General features: G+C 31.8%; 2 protein-coding genes across 4 annotated transcripts; one reads left to right on the forward strand and one right to left on the reverse strand.

Moving 5' to 3' along the window:
- LOC109358441 (probable xyloglucan glycosyltransferase 12) lies at positions 2,060 to 5,371 on the forward strand. Its single transcript, XM_019602657.1, has 5 exons — positions 2,060 to 2,887; positions 3,196 to 3,504; positions 3,801 to 4,091; positions 4,184 to 4,297; positions 4,382 to 5,371. The coding sequence occupies exons 1-5, from the start codon at positions 2,159 to 2,161 to the stop codon at positions 5,009 to 5,011; spliced, it is 2,073 nt and encodes a 690-aa protein (XP_019458202.1). The 5' UTR covers positions 2,060 to 2,158; the 3' UTR covers positions 5,012 to 5,371.
- On the reverse strand, positions 7,657 to 11,603 carry LOC109358442 (transcription factor bHLH74-like). 3 transcript variants are annotated; one of them, XM_019602658.1, is made up of 9 exons: positions 11,158 to 11,603; positions 9,947 to 11,109; positions 9,459 to 9,689; positions 9,300 to 9,365; positions 9,137 to 9,205; positions 8,861 to 8,932; positions 8,635 to 8,775; positions 8,468 to 8,549; positions 7,657 to 8,188 (listed from the first exon to the last, which is right to left on the reverse strand). In XM_019602658.1, exons 2-9 carry the CDS (start codon positions 10,559 to 10,561, stop codon positions 8,166 to 8,168), a joined length of 1,299 nt encoding a protein of 432 aa, XP_019458203.1. In that variant the 5' UTR covers positions 10,562 to 11,109; positions 11,158 to 11,603; the 3' UTR covers positions 7,657 to 8,165. The 3 variants fall into 3 exon arrangements, with proteins under 3 accessions (XP_019458203.1, XP_019458204.1, XP_019458205.1); XM_019602659.1 differs by having other exon boundaries at positions 9,947 to 11,116; XM_019602660.1 differs by having other exon boundaries at positions 9,956 to 11,109; positions 11,158 to 11,600.

The following is a 23,154-nucleotide window of genomic DNA, read 5'->3' on the forward strand; positions in this document are numbered from 1 at the left end:
AAGAGATATGCTAAAAAAAACTTTATAATTTATATGATACTTAAAAACGTAATCACAAAAAATATGATGCAAAAATAACTCCTTATATTTATAATTTTATATAGAGAATATAGAGGTGAGATATTATCCAATACAATTTGAATTTTATTTATTGAGTTATTTAAGAATCAAATATTTTCTATAATCACACTTTCAACAAATAAATCAATGTTAATATTGCACCTATATGAATGTGAAATATAATGTTTCAATATATGATTTATTGATATTATAAAATATATGTATATTATATTTACATTATGCATAAACAAAGAAGTGACTCATGCAAGTACACGGGTACACTGCTAGTTTATATAGAAATCTAAGGGTACACAAGTATTGGAGTCATAATTGCCCCATTTTAGTCATAGTTGTGCAAATAATTCCATTTTGAATTAAAGTTGTTTTACTTTTTTAATAATTGCATAATGTGTAAAAGTAATTTGAACAATAACAAGAAATGTCAACTATAACACTTGAGATTAAAAAGAAAACCAAAAATTAAGAGAAACCAATATTTTAAATAAAATATAAAAATAAAACAAACATGACTGAGCTTGCAAAGAAATCATATGTGCTTAATGAGACAAAAAAAAATTAGAAGATCATACTTGTGTAATCAGTTAAAGATCAAAAGAATAGTGACATGCAAAACAAAAAAGAAAATGAGTTTGATTTTTCACTAAAGAGTGAATAGAGAAATAGAGTTTAGAAAGTGACTTATATGTGTTTAATGGAAGAAGGTCATATGTGAGAAGTTAATGAATTATGATCGAAAGAAGTTAATGGTTTAGAAAGTCACTTACCTGCGTTCAATGGAATCGAAAAATCAGAAAATCATACATATGAAGTTAATTTATTGATGATCAAAAAAATATAACATTAAGAGGGGAAAAAATGAGTTTGATTTTTTCATTCATGAGAGAAGATAGTGTACTTAGAAAGAGAATGTAAATACTAACTTACATGTGTTTAATGAAACTTAATTAATTGATTGATGACCAAAAGAAAGATAACATCTAAAAAAAGAAAATGAATTTGATATTTTCATTGAAGAGTGAGGAGAGTATAGAGAATGAGAATGTTGAAAATGACTTTTGAGAAGAAGAAGAATAATAAAAGTGAGATAAAGGAAGAAGTATGTAGATGACAAAAATGAGAATGAGAATGTTGAGCTAAGCTCTAAATATTTTAATTTTAAGAGGACAAAAATATTTCCTTTCAAATTAGATGTCAAAATTTTAAAGTGATTATTTTGTCATAGCATCATCTCATTCAATTTATAATAAGTGTAATTATATGAGGTTATTGGTTGATGTATGTGTGTTTTATACGTTTAAATCATATTTATTTTATTTAATATCTAAATAAGAAATAAAAGATTTTGTTATGCCAAATCCATGTTGCAAGAAAAGCTTAATTCTTCTAGCCTAGTTTATAAAAAAATAACAAATTTTGATTTTAAATATTTACATTATATTATAAAAAATAATCAAAAGTATCAAAATATAGAATATGTCTTCCTAATTTTTTATTATTAATTATCTCACTAGCACATAATCACACATTATGAAAGGATCTATTATTTCCATTCCACAATATCTAAACATTTTTTAACCTATTTTCTCATCCTTCTCTCTCACTTGCTCTCCTCTTTTTTCCTGCTATTAAAAGCTGTAATTGGATTTAAGCACTTTTGTACTCATACAATCTAAAAGTGTAATATATTAATACTGACAATTAAATATCTATACATGGTTAAGATCATTCATTATTTATGATTGAAAATGAATAATATATGATTTAATGTAACAAATTTTTATACTGTGTATATATATCTTTTTTCCCCATAATAATATATAAATAAAATCATTCTTATTTATATTTGATACTATTATTACAATCTTCTCTATATCTTTCTGTGTTCACTTATTACCTTGCTCCCATTGTCACCATGCCTTTGAGACGCCTCGCTCTGCTTCCATCTCCACGCGTCTCTCTCCCTTCACTTCTCACATCATCATTCAGATCAAAATACTCATAACATCACATTATAAAACCAAAATACAAATACATAAAGTTTTTTTTATTTTTTCTATTTTTTCTGAGATCAGAAAAAATGGGATGGTGGAAGAAGAAAGATAGTACCCACAAGGTAGTAGTAGGAGGAGGTGGAGGAACACCTGTTGTAGTGAAAATGGAAAACCCAAACTTTTCAATGCTTGAACTTCAATCGCTTTCTGATGAAGATGAAGACTTTCTAATCTCAACATCTGAAAGAAACAACAACAACAACAACAAAAGAAGAAGAAACAAAAACGCAAAACAACTAACATGGGTTCTTCTCCTTAAAGCACATAGAGCCGCAGGTTGTTTAACATCTCTTCCTCCTGCATTGTTCAAACTAGTTTCCGCCATTAAACGACGTGTCGCTTTAGGAAAAACAGATACTCACAGCAATAACAAGACACGCTTCTATTCATGTATCAAACTCTTCCTCTTTCTCTCTCTGTTATTGCTTTGTTTCGAGGTTGCTGCTTATTATGACTATAAAGGTTTGAACTTTAGTGCCCTTAATTTAAAGGGTATGTTTGATTGGGTTTATTCGATATGGGTTTTCGTTCGTGTGGAGTATCTTGCTCCACCTCTTCAGTTCTTAGCCAATGTGTGCATTGTCTTGTTCATTGTTCAGAGTTTGGATAGGCTTGTTCTCTGTCTCGGTTGTTTTTGGATCAAGTTTAAGAAGATCAGACCTGTTGCTAAAGTTAGTGATGCGGATCTTGAATCTGGGGACAAGGGTTTCTTCCCCATGGTGTTAGTTCAGATCCCTATGTGCAATGAGAGAGAGGTAAAGATAAGATTATTAGAGTGTGTTGTAAATAATCTCTTTCTGTTATTTGTTATGTTTTTTTGTTGGTACACTGATTTTTTTTTATTCGAATGTGTTGTGTTGTTTGTGACGTTATAAACTTTGTTTAGGTTTAGCTGCACTCAATTATTTGTTATGTTTTTTTAGGTACATAAAATTGTATTTTTTAGCTATGTTGATTGTGTTTTTTTGTTTGTGACTTTTGTTGAGTTATGTTTTTTGTTGGTGCAGTAAATTGTAATTTTTTTTATCTATAAGTTGATTGTGTTGTTCGTGACTTTGTTCAGGTTTATCAGCAATCAATTGCTGCTGTTTGCAATTTGGATTGGCCAAAATCTAAGTTACTAATTCAGGTTCTTGACGATTCGGATGATATAACTACGCAGTCTTTGATCAACGAAGAAGTCCAAAAATGGCAACAAGAAGGTGCCAACATTTTGTACAGGCATCGGGTGATTAGAGATGGTTACAAGGCTGGTAACTTGAAATCTGCTATGAATTGTGGCTATGTCAAAGACTATGAGTTTGTTGCCATTTTCGATGCTGATTTTCAGCCCACCCCTGATTTCCTTAAAAGAACAGTTCCTCACTTTAAGGTGATTCATTATTCATTTTCATCCAATGTCGTTATTGTAAAATAGAAAGTTTAGCATGATTTATATCTTGTCCACTATAGTTTGAAACTTTGAATTGAATAAGTATGATAGATATGTGTATTGCTTGTGGTCAACTAATTCTAATTGACTTTGTGATCCATCATTCCATCAATGTCAATTTGTAAACTAGAAAATTTGGCATGACTTATATTTTGTCCTATAGCTTGAATTGAATAGCCATGGTAAATACTTGTGGTTTAACTAATTCTAATTCACTTGGTGATGATCCTACACAGGATAATGATGAATTAGGGCTTGTTCAAGCAAGGTGGTCCTTTGTGAACAAGGATGAGAACTTGCTAACAAGGTTGCAGAATATTAATTTGGCATTCCATTTCGAGGTGGAGCAGCAGGTGAATGGGGTTTTCCTTAATTTCTTCGGGTTCAATGGAACTGCTGGAGTGTGGAGGATAAAGACTCTAGAGGATGCTGGTGGATGGTTGGAGAGAACCACTGTTGAGGACATGGACATTGCTGTCCGAGCTCATCTCCATGGCTGGAAATTTATTTTCCTCAATGATGTTGAGGTTTGCTTCATATTAATTTGTATTTTATAGTCAATTGTTTACTCTCATTGCTAACTCAATCACACTGATTGCTGATTTGTTATCACTTCCAGTGCCAGTGTGAGTTACCGGAATCTTATGAAGCTTATAGGAAACAGCAGCATAGATGGCACTCTGGGCCAATGCAATTGTTTCGCCTTTGTTTGCCTGACATCATACGCGCTAAGGTATATCACTATATTCTACTATTTATGCCTTGCCATCTGTTGTTGGTGCTTATATAGTGTCTGTACCAATTATGTTCTTTGCAGATAAGCATATGGAAGAAATTCAATATGATATTTCTATTCTTTCTTCTTAGAAAACTGATATTACCCTTTTATTCATTCACCTTGTTCTGCATAATTCTGCCAATGACAATGTTCGTACCAGAGGCCGAGCTTCCTGCTTGGGTTGTTTGTTATATCCCTGCCACAACGTCATTCCTTAACATTCTTCCAGCTCTAAAATCCTTTCCCTTTATCGTTCCTTACCTTCTTTTCGAGAACACCATGTCGGTTACCAAATTCAATGCCATGATCTCTGGTTTATTCCAGCTTGGTAGTGCATATGAGTGGGTTGTCACCAAGAAATCGGGTCGTTCCTCAGAGGGTGATCTTGTTTCCTTGATCAATGAGAAATCACCAAAGCATCAAAGAGGGGTCTCAGCGCCTGATCTCGAGGAAATGAAAGACGAAATACAACGACAAGAAAAAAAGGCATCAAAGAAGAAGAAGCATAACAGAATATATATGAAGGAACTTGCTTTGGCTTTTCTACTTCTAACAGCTTCCGCAAGGAGTCTCCTCTCGGCGCAGGGTATCCACTTCTACTTCTTGCTATTCCAAGGCATATCATTCCTTTTAGTTGGTCTAGACTTGATTGGTGAACAGCTTGATTGATTTATTAAAAAGATAGGACTCTACAATCTACAGAGATGATTGCACGAGTTATATACAAAGAAAACAAAGGCGTTCGAGCTGTGCCTTCATGAATCACTGAACACAGTTATGCTCAATACAAGACCTCATTGTGTTACTATGGACAGAAAATAGCTGACCTTGATATGAAAAGGGAACAATAGATGCTGGTAATGGCTCTTCAATGTGTAAGTTTACCATTTTTTTTACCCATGTTGTAACTTTATCATGTCATTCTTTTCTTGTTGGGTTAATTCTTTTGTAAGAAAGTTTATGGTCTAATCTTCAAACCTCAATTGGGAATTTTTTTAGTTCAAGTGAAAGTTAGGAACATTATCCTCACTTGTCTTGATCTCCACCACTTATTTGTCAACTTCCTCAATGGTAGATTAGTAGGAATTGTCTTTGGGGGTCCTTAGTCTAAGGGCTATGGTATCACGTATAAATCATGATATAAAAAATTTCAATGTGGTCCTATGCTCTTGGTTTTAATTTTGCCATAATGGTTTGTTGTTTTTTGAGTGCCCATCTCTTTACAACATTGAGTCGGATACGACTTCAAATATTTTGAGAAGTTTAAAAAATGACAGCCGAATGTACAAGACTCCCATTTGTTCGGAGTTTGGAAAGGATGTATGTATATATATCAGCCTTATGGTTGTGCCAAGTTTCACTAGGTAGCTTGATAAATATAAGTTTTTTAATCGACTATATAAAAAAAGATTAGATTGAAGTATAGTACTATTTTAAGTACAAAATCCATTGTGCAAAATTGACAGAAGATAGTGTACTTTAAAATTAAAAAACAAATACAGCTGCCAGTATCATTAACGTTGGTAAAATTTCCATGGCAGAGTTTGTTTCATAGCACATGGGTTCTATGTATTGGTCCGTGTCTCTCCATGTTTGCACTTTAATGTGATGGATGTAGGTACTTGAATAAATTGAGTCATCAAAAATATCATGTTCCGTACATTATGGTAGCTACTACATGGACCACTATTCTCTAATATTGTGAAATGAAACGCTTGAAAAACTGAACCTAACTAATTTTCTTCTCACTACCACCAATCTTGTTTATTTTTGCTTTCCTTTTTCATGCTGTGTTTCAATTCTGAATGCTTACTAGTACGGTTAAGAAAAGTTTCCATGTAATAAATAAACCATCAATTAAGCAATGCACAAGCTTATCCGTTTAGAGAGTTAAATTCATGGCAGTCAGTGCCACTGCCCAGGGGTCATTACAAATTTGATAAAATCTAAGTAGTCTATGAATTACTGAGAGCGACACTTGTTAGAAGTGATTCACACAACCTAAAACAGATTAGTTTTATAGGGTGAGGAATATCTTTGGTTATACAATTTTTGTGTGGATAGGAATGCACCATATACCGTTTTTTGGGTGTGGGGCTTGTTCATCAAGAAGGCAGCTTTTGGTGTATTTGCAGACCCCATATATACCTCATAAACATCATGAGTAAAGTTGTTATGTTATTACTTTTTTCTTATAGATGGTATAGTTTAGGAAGAGGTTGATAAACACAGTAAATTTAAAGATCGAATATCATATCATATGACATGTCATTAGATTTAAGTATTTTTGGGTCAACTATACAATACAATGAGAAAATTGAAGGAGATATAAATCATATGATTTAAACGAGTGAATGAAATGACTATGAATGAAGTAATGTTATGTGATAGAGAGAAGGTACTTACTTTAAGGGGAAATTTTATAACACAAACTATAAAACCAACCAACAATGCTGTAGGAGATTGAATATTTCACACTAAAATGTTAACAATATAATAAATAATAAACTCGATGTAATGATATATTAGAACGAAACAAAAAAAAGTATCTAAACCAATCAAATTTCCCTATTATCTCATAATAATCAAGATATTAAATTTCAAATTATGAATTATCATATGCATATTAAACCTGAAGGACAGTTTAAGACCAAAAGAAAATTGGATTATGAAGTAACCATTAAGATGGGATGGGATTGATATTACTCATGTAGATTAATCAAATCAGAAAAGAGTGAAGGTGATTAATGATATGATGTGAAAAATATATATTGCGCAATACAAGGCATAAAAAGTGGTATAGAATTTTCAAGAGATGTCACATTCCACGGATAAAAAAGTCACCACTTTAGTTCACGGACTTATTTTGTGAGGATTCCTAACTCAATCAAGATTCCTTTACTATCAATAGCAGTGGTTAACTGCTTATGGTTTATCTCCTTTTGTGTGTAGTAATAACTCACAGCTCCACCCCCTTTATCACTTTTGTGATGTCTCTATCACTCACTACAAAGCCAGTTCTTCACTATATTTATCCTTCCATGACAAGCACCCAAGAAGAATTATAACCAATATAATCTTATCTAAGTTAAGCAATAATCATTACATTCATAAGAGCCTCCTATATAGGATCCTTCAATAATTGTGCAGCATTAACATTAGCACAAGGCCAAAACTTTACTTTTAATTTAAGTTAAAGCGTTGTTAAAATTTCAAATCTTCATTCATAATAGTGGATCAGAATTTAAGGCCAAAAACAAATAATAAGGGAATTGGATTAGTTTTCAATACTCATTAACAATCTTCTCCCTAGTTACATATTGTAACATTTTCAGCCAAGTATGCACTAAGCTTTTCTTTCATTACATTTCTTTTCAAAAACCAAAATAAGGAAAACCAGAAACCCTTACAAAAGTACACACATTATCTAACATGAAACACTTATCTGAAACAATTGAGCTTCAAAAATCAGCAGAGCCTTTACAACTCTATATATAATCATAAAAGTTGCCTGCTCTTCAAATACTTTCCCTCCATGTCTTAGAAAAAAGACCACTGCAACTTGTTCTGAATGATCTGATTTTACACACATCTCATGTAACATGTGTAACTATCATTTTCCAATTGATAAATCTAGCAAGTCATCTTCTGCTAAAAATTCGAAGAGCCAACAGTTAGGTATTAAGATCCTATACAACTACAACACCTTATTTTTCTTTCCCTCACTATTTCCTCTCCTTTTCAACTTCAGTTAAATTGTGCATTCAAATTGAAAATTCCAAAGTCTTTGTTGGATGAAACATTGCTATATATTCCACACACACTATAACTCCGTTTTCAACCGCCCTGTTAAAGAAGAAAGCAGACACTTTAGCTGATTATGCAAACAATCAAAATTAAAGAAGAATCTAGGTTTGCTATTCATACACCAATTCTCACACCGCACTTATACGTTGATAGTGAGTGTGCAAATAATCGGTGAATAGTCTGTAATACGTGGTAACCGAGAATGTTAACATTCTCCATCACCACGTAATACATAATACATGCTATTCAACCTTTATCAGAGTGTACAAATAGTGAGTACAAACATGATTTTTCTAAAGAAAAGATGCTGTCAAGTACCATTTGGTCCCAAATTTTCGAGTGCTGTACTGGAATCATATCCCATTCCATAGAAGCTTTGGAACTCGTGATCCAAAACAGTCTGCAGCATGCACATGAATATCAATTATTTTTCACAAACAAGATAGCACAAGATTAAAACGTTCAAAGATCTTTACTCTTTATACCTGAGGCAAAGGAGGGAATTGTGTTGATGTACTAGGCATGCCAGTCATAGTTCCTTGGAAACTTTCATTGGGAAATGGGTGAGAGGAGCTTATACCAGGACCGTATCCACCAATTCCATGTCCTATGCGCGACTGAAGAATCTTTTTAAAATAGAAATGTAATTTAGCGCAATTTTGTGTACTAAGAAATAGTAAATGGACCTAAAAGATTAAGAGCTTCACTTACATCTTTGGATAGGATCCTCTCCATATCAAAAGTCAGTTCTGGGTTGACTGTGGCAAGTTTCATGGACAAAAACTGCAAAACATTTCTACATAAGTTGAATTGTCACATAACCATAATGGAATTTACTCTTATCATAAAATGTCTCTTCATATGCATTATAATGATATGGTTATACTTTCTTAATTTATTAAGTAAGGTGGCTAAATTTTTTATCATCTTTTCAGGAGTGAAGCATACAACAGTTTGAATACTTAAAGTGTGACACTACTTTCATACCTCAACCTGTTTCTGCAGTGATTGCACGTAGTTTATAATCTCGTCCAGCATAACTGCTTTGCCGGTTATCTACGCGAAACCAAAGACACCAGAAAAATTAGTTTGCGAAGACATAATCATTTTTTCTTGATAATTCATAACACAATAACCTCAATCAAATCACCTTGTTGCATCCTGGAACAAGTTCTTGAAGCAACCTCATTCGCTCGCTAATCTTTTCTCTTCTCACCTGCAGGCAAAAATGTTCTATAACTATTTTACAACATATTCTAAAATAAAAAGGATTCTCCTAACAAACATTCTAGTAAGATGGTGGTTGTACCCTTTCTGCAAGGCTATGGCTATTTGTGGCTTGACCTCGTCGAGCTCTCACATGAATGAAAGTGTCTTTAGGAGCTTCTCCACTTTGGGAATTCTCGTTAGCCTGCTTCACCGGTTGCTTACCGCGCAAATCTGCACTATTATTCTGCTCAACTTTTTGTTTCTTTTCATGTTCTTTTGCACTCTCAGAGCTCTTCCCAGGAGAAATTTTCAGTGCATCAACCTCAGCATTCTAATCAGTGGTTATAATATAAAGCATTTCATTAATTATCTTACTAAACCACATAAAACAAAGCAATGATATAATCTTAGTCCTAAATGAAATTTGCATACAAAACATCTCATTCATTAGCTCACTAATATGAAAGATTCAAGACCTAAATGAAATTGATATTCATATACAAAACATTTCATTCATCAGCTCTCTAAACTGCATAAATAAGACAACGAAATACTCGGCAGTCATAAATGAGATTACAATATTATTACTTGACAAACCTTATTTGGACTGAAAGAAGAATTATGATCAAGACTTCTCTTTCTTCTATTCCCACTAGGACCAGATCCTGGTGTTCCTTCTTCAGTAGCTGAATCCTCAACTTGAGATTGTTCACCATTTATCGGAGCCCTTTCAGTTCCAGCATCCTTACTCACATTATAATTGGATCTATACCCAGAATTAGTGTTAGCTATGTCACCAAACCCAGGTTGACCAAAAGTGCCAACAATTTCTGAGAAGTTTCCACTACCATAGGAAGGAACCTTGTGAACCATGTCTCCAAGATTTGAGTCAGACATATATTGAACAAGGTGAGAGGTGCTGCTCATTCCCTGGTTTTCCAAAACAAGAGGAGGGTAAGATGAGTTGTTGCCAAAGTCACTATGAGAAACCATTGAAGAGCCTCCAAAAGTTTGTGCCTGACTCAGTGAAACAAGTGGATCCCAAGCAGAAGAAGCAAGAAAAGGGTTATTAGTTACATGATCTGAAGGAAGATTAGGCTTAGCCATAGACACAGAACTAATAGCCATTTCTGAAACATTTGTGCTTAAACCAGATGATGGAGGACATTTCAGAATCCTCTCATTACCATGTTGAAAATCCATCTGAATTCAACAGCGCCTAAACAGCTAGTACTAAGAGAAATTAACCTCTACCTATATATATAAATCAACTATCACAATCCTGACTCAACAAACTTCAGGGCACATAACACAGAAGAAATAAAGAAATGAAAGTGCTTCAAAGGAAAGTGAATTTTGACTATATTGGGTTGGAGAGATATCTTGCAGGACTAAACAAGGAACAAATAACTTGGCAGCTTTACAGGACTGAGAAGAAAATAAAGTAAAAGAAAACCCTCATTGTAGCATAGATAAAGAAAGTAAAAGGGAATATTATCTACTCATCTGTGACCAATTTGTTCTCCACACTTTCCTTCAAAAACCCTAGGATCAAATCAAATGAAATCAACTATTTCAATGCTCAGCAAAAGGGGAAAAAAATGCCTCCCTCAATCAAGAAAGTGAACCTTTCAGTCTTCAGAGCATAAAGTAGACATTATAAACAAACAAAGGAATTAGATAACAGCTCAACAAAACTGCATTAAGTAAAGTAGATTCCCTTTTCTTCTTTGTCCACACAACAATAACAACTAAAACCTTCACTCCATGAAGAAAAACACCAATATATTGATGTTAACCAAAGATGGTTAATAAGTATATGTATTATTTACTTTAATGTAAGGTTTTGATTTAAAAGACGGGACAAGAGGGAATCCAAGAACAAAGGAAAGGCATCAAATTGTACTAAAAACACTGGAATGGGTCAATGAAAATGACAGGATTTAAGACCCTTTTAACTCATCAGGGAACATCAAATGCTAGATTAAATTCGACAGCAAAAACCAAATTTCATCAAAATGTTACTAAGCATAAAACATCAAAGGTGGCATAAAAATCCAACTTTTATAGATTACAGACAACACTAGAAGCTATTAAGCTAGAAAGAGAAAAACACAGAGTGTATGAGACTGAGAGAGATTATGCTTTTGCTCAATCTATGAGGTGACATGTATCATTTTAAAAGACATACTAACCACTGTCAACAACTGCTCTTGTTGGTAAATTATTGCAGAAGCAGAAGAACCTAATCAATTACTTTTTCTTTATACACTTCCCTCTTTGTCAGTTATAATAGTATTCAGATTAAATTAATAAGTATTACTAAGCAATGTTATAATGAGTTTAGTATGTATAATGCTAATATATAGTTTTTTATACTAGCTTAATATATGGTATGAATATTTAGGAGTGTGAATATTAGAAATAAAACATAACCTGCATTACCATAAGGTGTAAGTTTTGATATAATTATGAGCCAAATATTTGGTATACACAAAATAACATGATAGTACATAATTGAAGACAAGAAACCTTTTGAATTTATTTGAATACACTAAACATATGGTTAATACAGAAGTGATATGATAACACATAATTGAATTACAGTGAAAAAAACTTTTGAATTGAGGATGTTAAAATAATATTGTACACTAATTACGTTTCACCTTTTTCTTTAGGCTGTGTTTGATTGTGTATTTTAGTTTCGAAGTGTAAGATTGGATTTGAGAGGTTCCTCTCTTGAAGGCCAAGCTTGCCCCCTATGTATTCATTAACAAACATGCTTTCCTTATTTTTTATTCATTTCTTTTGTTTTTTACTGACACATTTGCCAACTGTTCCAAGTAACATCTCTCTCTCTCTTTGCTGTTACACACTCGTTTTACTCAGCGCCAACTAACCTCTTTCATTTCCTTTTACAACCCTCAATTATACAAACCAGTATCTCCGATTCTGTTTTTTTGCATGTATTTTTAATTTCAGTATAAATTAAAAGATACAAGTGTTATTATTTTTTAATTTTTCTTTGTTTTTCCATATAATTATCATATCCGGTAATAGAAAGAAGTTTAACTCAAATTTATGCACCTAACCTTCATTATCCACAATCAACCTCAGCCCCGGATCATCATAGTTCTTGAATCCTAAGAAATTATGTATGTTGTCATATAAAGTATACTATTTTATACAAATATTAAATAACTTATTATTGTTTTGTCCAATCAAAATAATTACATAAAATAACACTTTTTTTTTTGTAATACATCATATTTTCCCAATTCCTAAAGTATATACCCTACCAAATCTTCCTTCTAAACCATTCAACCTGTGTGCCATACCAGTAAGACATTGATTAAGGTTAGTGGACCAAAGAAGGACAAGTGTAGGGTCCAGATTCAGAGGGAATAAATGATAGTGTATGGTGGCATTGCAGGATATGATATCTTCAGCCTCTACTCTCTACTTTAACAAAGAACATTTATTTAAGTCATAATGTAATATAATAATCCTGAAGCAGCAAGCTTTTTTAATGTATATTTTATTTTTTCCTATTATAAGCTTTGGACTGAGGAACATAAGGAATAATGGAATCTAATAATCAATTTTACCTTATTGTCCTGACTACATTTTCCAGCTGTAGCCTGTTACTATGTTTGTTCAGCCAATCCAGTCAAACCTTAAATTATCTGCTCAATCGGTAGCTTAGTTGTGATATGCTGGGAAAACCCCCTCAAATAAAATAATAATCCAAAATCTATAGATCATTTTATTTATAATCATATCATCTGCTCAAGAAACTAAGAATATGTTAGTCTAGTGGTATAAGAGTCTACTAGATTCATAATTAAAATGTTAAAAGTTCGATTATTTAGAGAGACATTTGTTTAAAAAACAACCACAAACTCCAAAAAAAAAGTTAGTTCCTTAGACAAAAGTAAGAGTATATTATTAATATTATAAAAAATATATGATCTAATCAAGAAACAAGATAGTAGATTGGATTATTATATAAACAAGGTATTTGAATTTGGCTATTATTTAAGATATGTGATTAATGAACCTACATGAAATAAACATATGGTTAATATATGGCTTTTGATGAATTGAAATGGGTTTCAATCTCTCTCTTCTCTTGAGTAGTACTTACTTAGAAGTAAAACTTACATTGCCACAAACTCATTAAAGCACTTACACAGGTAAATAGACACCTTTCCTCCTCCTAGGGTTAAATAAATAGCAAAATCCATAACTAGCTACTACCTACTATAATAAAAAAAACTTATTTGTAACTCAAAATCTGTTTGCAAGCTAAGTTTTTTGAGGAGAAAGAATAAAAAAAATATTTCACAACATCTCACAGTTGCATTTTATAACTCTAAAAGTGTTTTATTTTCATTATTCCCCTCCAATATTAATTGGTAAATGAATTCTCAAAACAGAAGTAAGGTACTGGAGAATGTTGGGGCAGTTATCCTATTTCACTCACCACACATAAATGACCAATTTGTATGTATACACAGATATGATCAATTTTTGTGTGTACACACAAATATCTTAACACATTTGCCAACATGATACATGATTTATGGGTTCAATTTACCAAACTTTATGCGTGGCTCATTTTTTACGGCCATTCATTCACTAACGTCCTTTCCAGAGGCCAGGGGTAGTAGTTGGTGGAAAACGACTGCAACAGAGAAATTAACACAATGATGTTAAAACAACGCGAGAGCAGTTTTTTGTAAATATATTGATATATTCTGCATACTTAAAAGTTTTTACCAAGTGGTAAATAAATTTTCCATTTATTATTCCATCACGTATTATCACACGTTACAAATTAAAGAGTGGAGTAAGAAAATTTTAATTATACAAAATCAGTACATTTGTATTATTTTTTTGAGTTAATGATAATAAAATATGAGTAAATGACGCATCGAGAATGTATAAAACTCATTCACTCGATCCATTTACATTAAATCTTTGTCAAAACTTGTTGAAGGAGTAATACACCATGTTGGGGAATCTTTATCCATAGGTTACAACGTTCCTCTATGAGCTAAGTGAAAGAAACATATAAATGGACTTGACACCATATCTTGGCCAAAAACCTTAAGGTATTAGGTCTATAGGTCAATCCACTTTAACTCATCTATTTTTGCTCAATGTGAGACTTCTTCATTCATATTTGGAATATCGAACATCTACCCATCGAGGTGAGTTTTCCTTCGAGTATTGGATACACGCCGCTTTGACCTCTTGTCAAGAAGTCTTTCGACACAAGAATCCCTCATGGATCAACCGACCACTTGACACTTCAATACTCCATTGAGCCGTCGAACCATCAGCTCTAATACCACTTGTTGGGGGATCTTCATCAATAGGTTACAACGTTCCTCCACGAGCTAAGTGAAAGAATCATATAAGTGGACTTTACACCAAATATTGACAAAAAACCTTAAAGTATTATGTATATGGTTCATCCACTTATATGCTCTTCAACTCATCTATTTTTACTTAATGTGAGACTTCTTCATTCACACTTGAAATACCCAATATTATGAGAATGATGGAGAAAAATGTCCCAAAACAGCACATCATGACCAAGAACGTACCTTAATAACCTCTAATAAACATATAACATCGAAGGGCCGGTAAAGAATTAAAAACAACTCGATTCCTAATTAATCAACTGGACCACTAGAGATAAGAAAGGTTTACAGCTAGCATTTTTGTAATAAATTGACAACTATTCTAAGGTTAGGAATCAATGGGAACAAGCCCCTCTAAGTCTAATTTCTGAGTCTGATGGCATCACAATTTTCAGGTTTTGTCTCATGATATTTTAAGTATAGTAATTCAATTTAATTACTAGAAGGGACGTTGACCGACTTACATCTACGAAGCTATTAGGCTTAAGGGAAATGGATGTGAATTAACACGTATTTATAACTGCACATTATTTAGTTCATATCATCATAAACTAGTAATTCAAACTACATATTTCTATCCACATCTAAACAAGCTTATCGACCCACATTCTTATTTTTTATTATATTATTTAAAAAAATATATTTTAATATAAGAAATGTTATATAAAAACTTAATAGAGAGCAAAAATGTAAGAAAATTAATCAAATATAGAATTAAAGAAAAAAAGATAAAAATAAGAAAATGTATGGAAAAACAATGATGTATTGTGAAAAAGAATAAAATTAATATTTGGATATTTATGATAGTTATTATTGGAGGAGTTACAAAATGATAATTTTGGAATGCAAAAAATTATTTCACGGTAGTTATTTGTAGTTTTGATTTTATATTAAGTATATATAATTTGAGAAAATAATATACACATATTATAAGATCCATTATTTATGTATTACTTAGTATTGATTCTTGCATAGCCTATTATTCATTGTATTAATCATGAAGGACTCTAAAATTAAAGTAAAAATTTCACACTAATTAAGGATGCATGAATGTTGAACTTTTATAATTTTGTTACATGTGCAAATGTGAAAAGGGTAATACGTGTTTAATTTTTTAAAATATGAAATTGCATTGAGTTTAGATGAAATATATATGTATTGACAATATAAAACTTTTATATAGTATTAGTTTATTATTTATCATTTATTTTTAATTATTATTGATTATTCATAAAAAATAATACAAATAAATAATATATTACCTTTGTATAAATCTCTATTTTAACAGTAAATAGATATTAGTTTAACTAAGGGATAAGAGAAAGAACAATCAAAAGAGAACTGGTACAGATCACGCGTGAGTAAGCCTTGGGGTTGGTTGGAACTAATCCTCTATGGTCCACACTCTACAAGATGTGGTCCTGCCTAATTAGCAATGATGGGTATGTGCATAAAGAAGAAGAATTTATAACATAAATCATTTGTGTCTATTTGTGTCCTCAATAGTGTTCTCCGTCAATTATAATGTGTAATTCAATCAAATAAAATAGTCATAAAATTAGAATTATATTAGTTGATATAATTTAATTAGATAGAGGCATAGAAAAAAAAGAGCTTTTTGGGATAGATAACTCTCTTCTCTTATATATTACACTTCCTAATTATAAATCACACTTTCCCTATAAACATGTTAATTAGGGCATGGCTTGAAATTTTGGATAGGATAAAGTTTAATATATAAACTCTCAAGTTACTTAAATATCTTATTAAATATGAATTTATAATTTATTGAGACAAACTTATTCCTCAAATAATAATAAGTAACTTGATTTTTATCTATTATAAGTTAATTAATTACCCTATAAAGCTATTAAATGTTAATATCAAATTACATATAATATAGTCTTGATTTTTGTCTATTATAAGTTAATTAATTAGCCTATAAAGCTATTAAAATTTAATATCAAATTACATATAATAAAATCACTTTGTTAGTGAACTTTGCTTTGTCAAGTTAACTACTACAACCCATGCTCTAGAGAAGTTGTATGATTTAATTTTCTCTCCATCCCCTTAGCAGAAAGATTTTTCTATTGCTATTTATAAAGAAGCTTTTCCCTTCTTTTCTTTACATAAAGTTGTCAAATGCCAACTCTAACTTTTCCAATATTAGACAAGGCTTCTCGTGGATATAACCTAACAATCAATTTGTCCAATAATATAACATTAATTAATGCCCAATTAGAGAATCTAATGAGAACATAGATAGTACAAAACTCAAACTCAAATCACATCAAAATGCCTAATTGAAAAGATGGAAGCATGCGCATAAGGGTATGAAGATATGCAATCATCATCAGGTTTGCTTTTATAATTTAAACTGAAAAGGTTGATATTTATTAAGGTAACTCATAACTTGGATGCTTCCTATGTGATGCAACTCGTCAAAGTATCAAACTAAAGACGGTTCAGAAATAGCAATCATCTCAAAACATTGATGTTTAAAGTAGCTTGAAGCATAAAGTAAGGTTTTTAGAACATAAATTCGGGTGCAATTTTAGTTTTTTTAGGCATCATAAAAATTGTAATTAATATAGTATATGAACTTTTCATATATTTGTTATATTTAATATCATTGTATTAGAAACTTCTTACAATGTTAATGTACTTTTGTGTATTATTTTAATTAGTAATTAATAATTATTCACATAGACAATCAAAAGTATTTAATTTATTTTTTTTAGACAAAACATTTATTTTCTCCATTTCTTTACTTAAAAGGGGAGCAATTGTTATTAAGTATGGATATTCTCCATTAATGGAGAGGCAAGTTCTTAAAAAATCAAATAAAATCTAACATGTAATGACACATCCATCTTTATAAGCATAATAAAATAATATATTTGTTACTAAAAATATGAAGAAATTGAAGTACTTGTCTCTCCGTTAATGGAGATAATCTCTATTTATTACGATTACATATATTTGAATTGGGGATACTTACCTTTATATTTTTTTATCTTTAGCAATTGAACGGCTCTTTTTGGAACTTTTCTTTCGACCAAGTAAAAATTTATCTATATAACTTTGTTGATATAAAATGTCTCTCCGCAACTTCTATATGCTATACAATTTAATACAGTTAATATACAATTTAGTACAGTTAATATAAAAAGTAGTAATAATAAGGATATATGAGAAAAACAAAACTGGCAACATCAACCAGTTTTTAATTCTTTTGAGAGTAGGATTTTGAAAGGGAAGAGAATTGATGATTTTGGAAAGCTTTCCCCCTGTTTGTGAGTTGGATGAAGAAGAGATGAGTATAAACTCTCCAAAACCTTTCATGCGTCTATTTTTAAAGTTCCCTAAATTCAGAATTTTTTGGAGATAAAATATCAAAATAGCTAAATACTTTTAATAATATTATATAATTATACATTATTATTTATTTCTCATTGTTAATTAGATTTTTAATGAAAAAATAAAAAAAATATTCATACGTTATCATTAGTTTACCATCATCTTCTAAATTTTATACTCTGACCAAAGGAGGAAATTTTCTTTCTTTTCTCTTCATTTCCTTCTCCTTTCTAATCATTTGATCTCTCATTCTATTTTCCTCGTAATTCCCAAACAAAACCTTAGGGTGCGTAATGTCATCCCAACAAGTATCATATTATCTCCATATTAGTTTATGAAATTATCTATTCACTTGATATATATATATATATAAAGAAACGGGAGAAGTCGAGATCTACTACTAGCAGCAACCTGTTATTTCTTATTTGTTGATCCAAAAACTATTTTCTCTAAACTAAGCAAATACGACATTCTCAACAATCAATATTCTGTAATTGTTTTTGTTTTTTTCTATAAACAAATTTTAGTACTTGTTTTTACCAAATTGTATAACTTGAAGGTTATAATATAATGAGATGAACAGGCATGGCCGCATAGTGGGTGTTTGGAAGAATGTACAAAATAAAGAGAGTTTGTGTGGGCATATAATCTAATGGTTATGAATAAGAATAATTGGAAGTAATGGAGCAGTGATGAAATTTATGTATTCAATTATAAGTTTGATTTCCAACTTTCATAGAAGTTGTAGGAATTAGTTCCATGAGAATTCTTAACAGAAAAAGAGGTAATGATGGAAAGAGAAATTGAATCACAGAGAGAGAATGTTCAGAAATCAATATATCCATACCTCATTGCTTTAACGATTGCCTAATTATACTACCCGTCACACTCAATATTCTTTCATACGTGTATTTTGCTTTTTGTTGTGGCCCCTTCTCAACCGTGTAACTGAATCTCTCAGGCCCACCAGATTTTCTTCTTTGGCCATTTCTTCGTTCTCCTTGTTGCTATTAGCATCTCTTACAATCCCCCCTCCATAAAAATTAACCTTATCCTCAAGGTTGAAGTCAGGAAAAGCCCCAAGCGGAATTGAATGATCTTCCCATGTGGCCTAAGAAGAATTCAATCCTTCCCACAATATGAGGTGTTGCTTAACTTCTTGACTCCCCCGAAGAATGGTTCTTGTTTGCAATACAGAGTCTGGCCGAAACATTGATCTGGAGACATTAGTAGTCATAGGTAGTGGAATGTATGGTTGAGCATGAGTACCATGACAAGGTTTTAGTTGTGAAAAATGGAAATCAGGATGAATTTTGGTATTTTCTGGCAGTGTTAACTTGTAAGCCACCGTGCCGATTTGTCTTTCAATTGGAAATGGACCAAAGTAACGGAGGCTAAGTTTTTTATTCTTCCTCAAGGAAAGAGAGTGTTGTCTATATGGTTGTAGTTTTACTAATACTTTGTCTCCAATATGAAATTCAACATGTCTTCTTTTCAAATCAACATTTTTTCTTTTGAATTTGTTGTGCCCTCTGTAAATGGTTCTTCAGTTGAGTTAAGATGTGATCTCGAAGCAACAATTGGTCTTGGACAGAAACTAGTTCGGCACTAGTAGGGGCATATATAATCAATTTAGGGGGTCCCTTCCATATACAACATTAAAGGGAGTGATGCTCGTACTAGTGTGGTAAGTAGTGTTGTACCAATACTTAGCCCAAGGTAAAAGCTTGACCCATTCCATGCATTTGTTGTGTGCCTCTGACTGTCCATCAGTTTGTGGGTGATATGTTGTGGACATTGTCAAAGTTGTGCCACTTAATTTCATAAGATGTTGCCAAAAATGGCTTGTGAACACCTTATCCTTACCAGAAACTATAATCTTAGGGATACCATGTAGCTTTACTACCATGTGCACAAAAGTTTTTGCTACTTGCTTGATGTTATAGTCACTTTTGAGAGTTGCAAAGTGAACATATTTAGATAATCTATCTAGCACCACATAGATCGCTGAATAACCATGAGAGGAAGGTAACCTTGTAATGAAATCCATGAGAGGAAGGTCTCCTAGATTTGTGTAGGAATTGGTAGAGGTTGCATGAGTCCTGGGGGAGGAACATTTGTTGTCTTGGCTTGTTGGAAGACCAAACAGTGTTGCACAAATTCTTTGATGTCCTTATACATTCCAGACCAAAAAATTTAGGATGCAATTCTAGCCAATGTTTTGGTATATCCAACATGGCCACCCACAATGGATTTGTGAAATTCCCTTAAGATTTGTTGAATGATCTTAGGGTTTTGAGGAACAACAATTCTTCCATTCCACAACAGAAACTTGTCTTGGAGTGTATAATGTAAAATTGCTACCACTTTTCTAGATCAAATTGAGATAATAAGTGTCAATGCAGGGTCTTCAATTTGTGCAAGTCTTAAGGCCTTGAGGAAATGTATTTCAGTAGTGGACTAAGCCATGAAAAATGATCTAGATAGGGCATCAGCAGGAATATTTTCCTTCCATGGTTTATATTTAATAGTAAAATCATACCCAAGAAGCTCAGGTAACTATGACTGTTTTTCAGGGGTTTGGAGAGCCTGTTCAGTGAGTTTCTTAAGGCTCTTTTGGTCTTTTCGAATAATAAATTTATGACCCAAAAAGTAATGTCTAAACTTGGAGATGGCCTTAGTAATAGCAAAAGACTCCTTTGAATAAGTAGATTGTTTCTGCATTTTGGTTGACAATTTCTTAGAGAAGAAAGCAATGGGATGACCATCTTGACTTAGGACAGCTCCAATGCCATTACCTGATGCATCAGTTTCTAAAGTGAATGGCTTTGAGAAATTTGGCAGGGCTAACACAGAGGCTCTAGTTGTAACATCGTGTTTTTCCGAGTACATTTAATTAAGTAATTAGTTGTTAATGAATTAATTATAGAAATTAATCAGTAATGTTTTAGGCTAAACCCCAGTTGAGTTTTAGTCTTGTATTATAATATTCTTGCTTTCCCTATTTTTTCAATATTTTTGGAGAATAAAAGTTTCCAAGACGATTTCGGGTCGTTTTATCGAGTTTTCGCCCATATTTTGAGTTTCGTAACTCGGAATTGAATTATGATTTCTCTGTTGAATTATGATTTCATCTCTAGGTATTTTTCATTTCGAAATTCAAGTTTCAACGTTTTAGGCAAAAAACCTAAATCGGTAGATCGTATATTTCCGGATGAAGTTATCTGGTTATACTCGGGCACGACTTCAATTGCGAAATCACGTCGCATCAATAAAGTCGGAGTATTAATCATATCATGTGTCAATGACTTGTCAAACAAGCAAAGTCAAAGCTTCCATAATCCCCTAAATCACTCACCAAATCTCCTCACTCCACCACCATTAAACACATCATCTAAGCTAGCCTAAAACTAGATTGCCTCTCATTAATTTTCAGATTTGAGAGAGGGTGAGGCTCTTCTATAAATACCTCATTCCATCCTCTCATTTCTACACTAATTCTCCTAAAGAAAGTTAATGTATTCTTTCTCGTTTTCTCTTCTCCATTTTTCTCCACATACACCATGAGAAAATCATGATCTCTTAGTATGTTATTCATGGAGTTGAGTTTATGTTTGTTTTCTTTAAATATTTTGTAAGTCATGACTAAAGGGGATGATAATGAAATCATATGAACCTTTGTGTAGTTTTTGACTTATGTAAAACTTAAAATTTCTTCCTTGTTCTTAGATGGAAAAACTATATCTTTGGACAAGATTAGATGAGTTTATTTGCTTTATAAATATTGAAAATTATTGTTAGTATTTGAATGTGTTTAAAGGTCATTATTTGAATATCGAAGGAACCTTTATTGTGTTTAAGAAAAGTTTATGTCTATTCTTGAAAGTTCAAAATGTTTATGAGTTTTTGTTGAAATTTTTTTCATTTTTAAAAAGTATTATGTGTAAAAGGTTGTTTAGCATATGTTATTCTTTGATTTCCAAGTTAAAGTAATGATTTGGGATAAAATATGATTTATTAAAGTCTTGACTTCATAAACTTAAAGTGTTATGAAGTTTTGGATAGTAAAGTAGTAAAAGTGTTAACTTATGATTTATAGTTCATGACTATGAAATCAACACCTATTAACCCTTGAGGTTATCCTAAACTTTGGAGGCGTTAAGATGATCATGAAATTAGTTATGTTTTCTTTAGTAGCATACTTTAAATGAGGAGATTGACCTAAAAAGTCTAGACTTTATAAACCTAAAGTGTTATGAAGTTTTAGATAGAAAAATGATTTAAAAGTGCTAATCTTGGTTAAGTTAGCTTACTTTAAAGTGATAAGATTGACTTAAAAAGTCTTGATTTAAAAGTATTGATTTTGTTTAAGTTGGCTTACTTTAAAATGGTAAGTCTAGCTTAATAATCTTACTTAAAAAGGTTAATCTTAATAAAAATATTTTACATGCAAAAGATAAGTTTTATGAATAGTTATCATTACCGAAAAAATGTAATAAAGTGGAAATACATGTTCAAAATTTTTTTGTCTAAGGAAAGACTTGGTATTTCCTAGGAAGTAACCTGATGTATATCCACAGTTTATGACATAATGCCGTTATAATTTTTGTTAAAACTTTACTTTAGAAAGTGTCATTTTGTTGTAAGACTTACAATGATAAATGATGATTCAAGAAATACCTAACCTTGAATCAGATGAATGAAAGCGATTAAGTTCATTTTAGATTAGAAGTTTTATTTTCGCGTAAAATGTTATTTCGTAAGAATAATAATTTTCAAAATGACCTAATTAACGTTATTTTGATTTTGGCGTGATGAAGAATTCGAGAAGAGACCTGGGGAATTAAACTCATCTGGAATCGAGGAAACAATATACACGACACACTCAGGCGAGGGAGAAAACATCGTGACACAATGGTGTCCGAATATGCTCCAGGACTTCCAAACTCCCTCACAAGTTTGGAGTTGTCTTGGGTATTAAGAAAGCTTGTACTTAATCAA

Source organism: Lupinus angustifolius, chromosome LG10 (assembly GCF_001865875.1).
Source record: "Lupinus angustifolius cultivar Tanjil chromosome LG10, LupAngTanjil_v1.0, whole genome shotgun sequence".
Classification (NCBI taxonomy): Eukaryota; Viridiplantae; Streptophyta; class Magnoliopsida; order Fabales; family Fabaceae; genus Lupinus; species Lupinus angustifolius.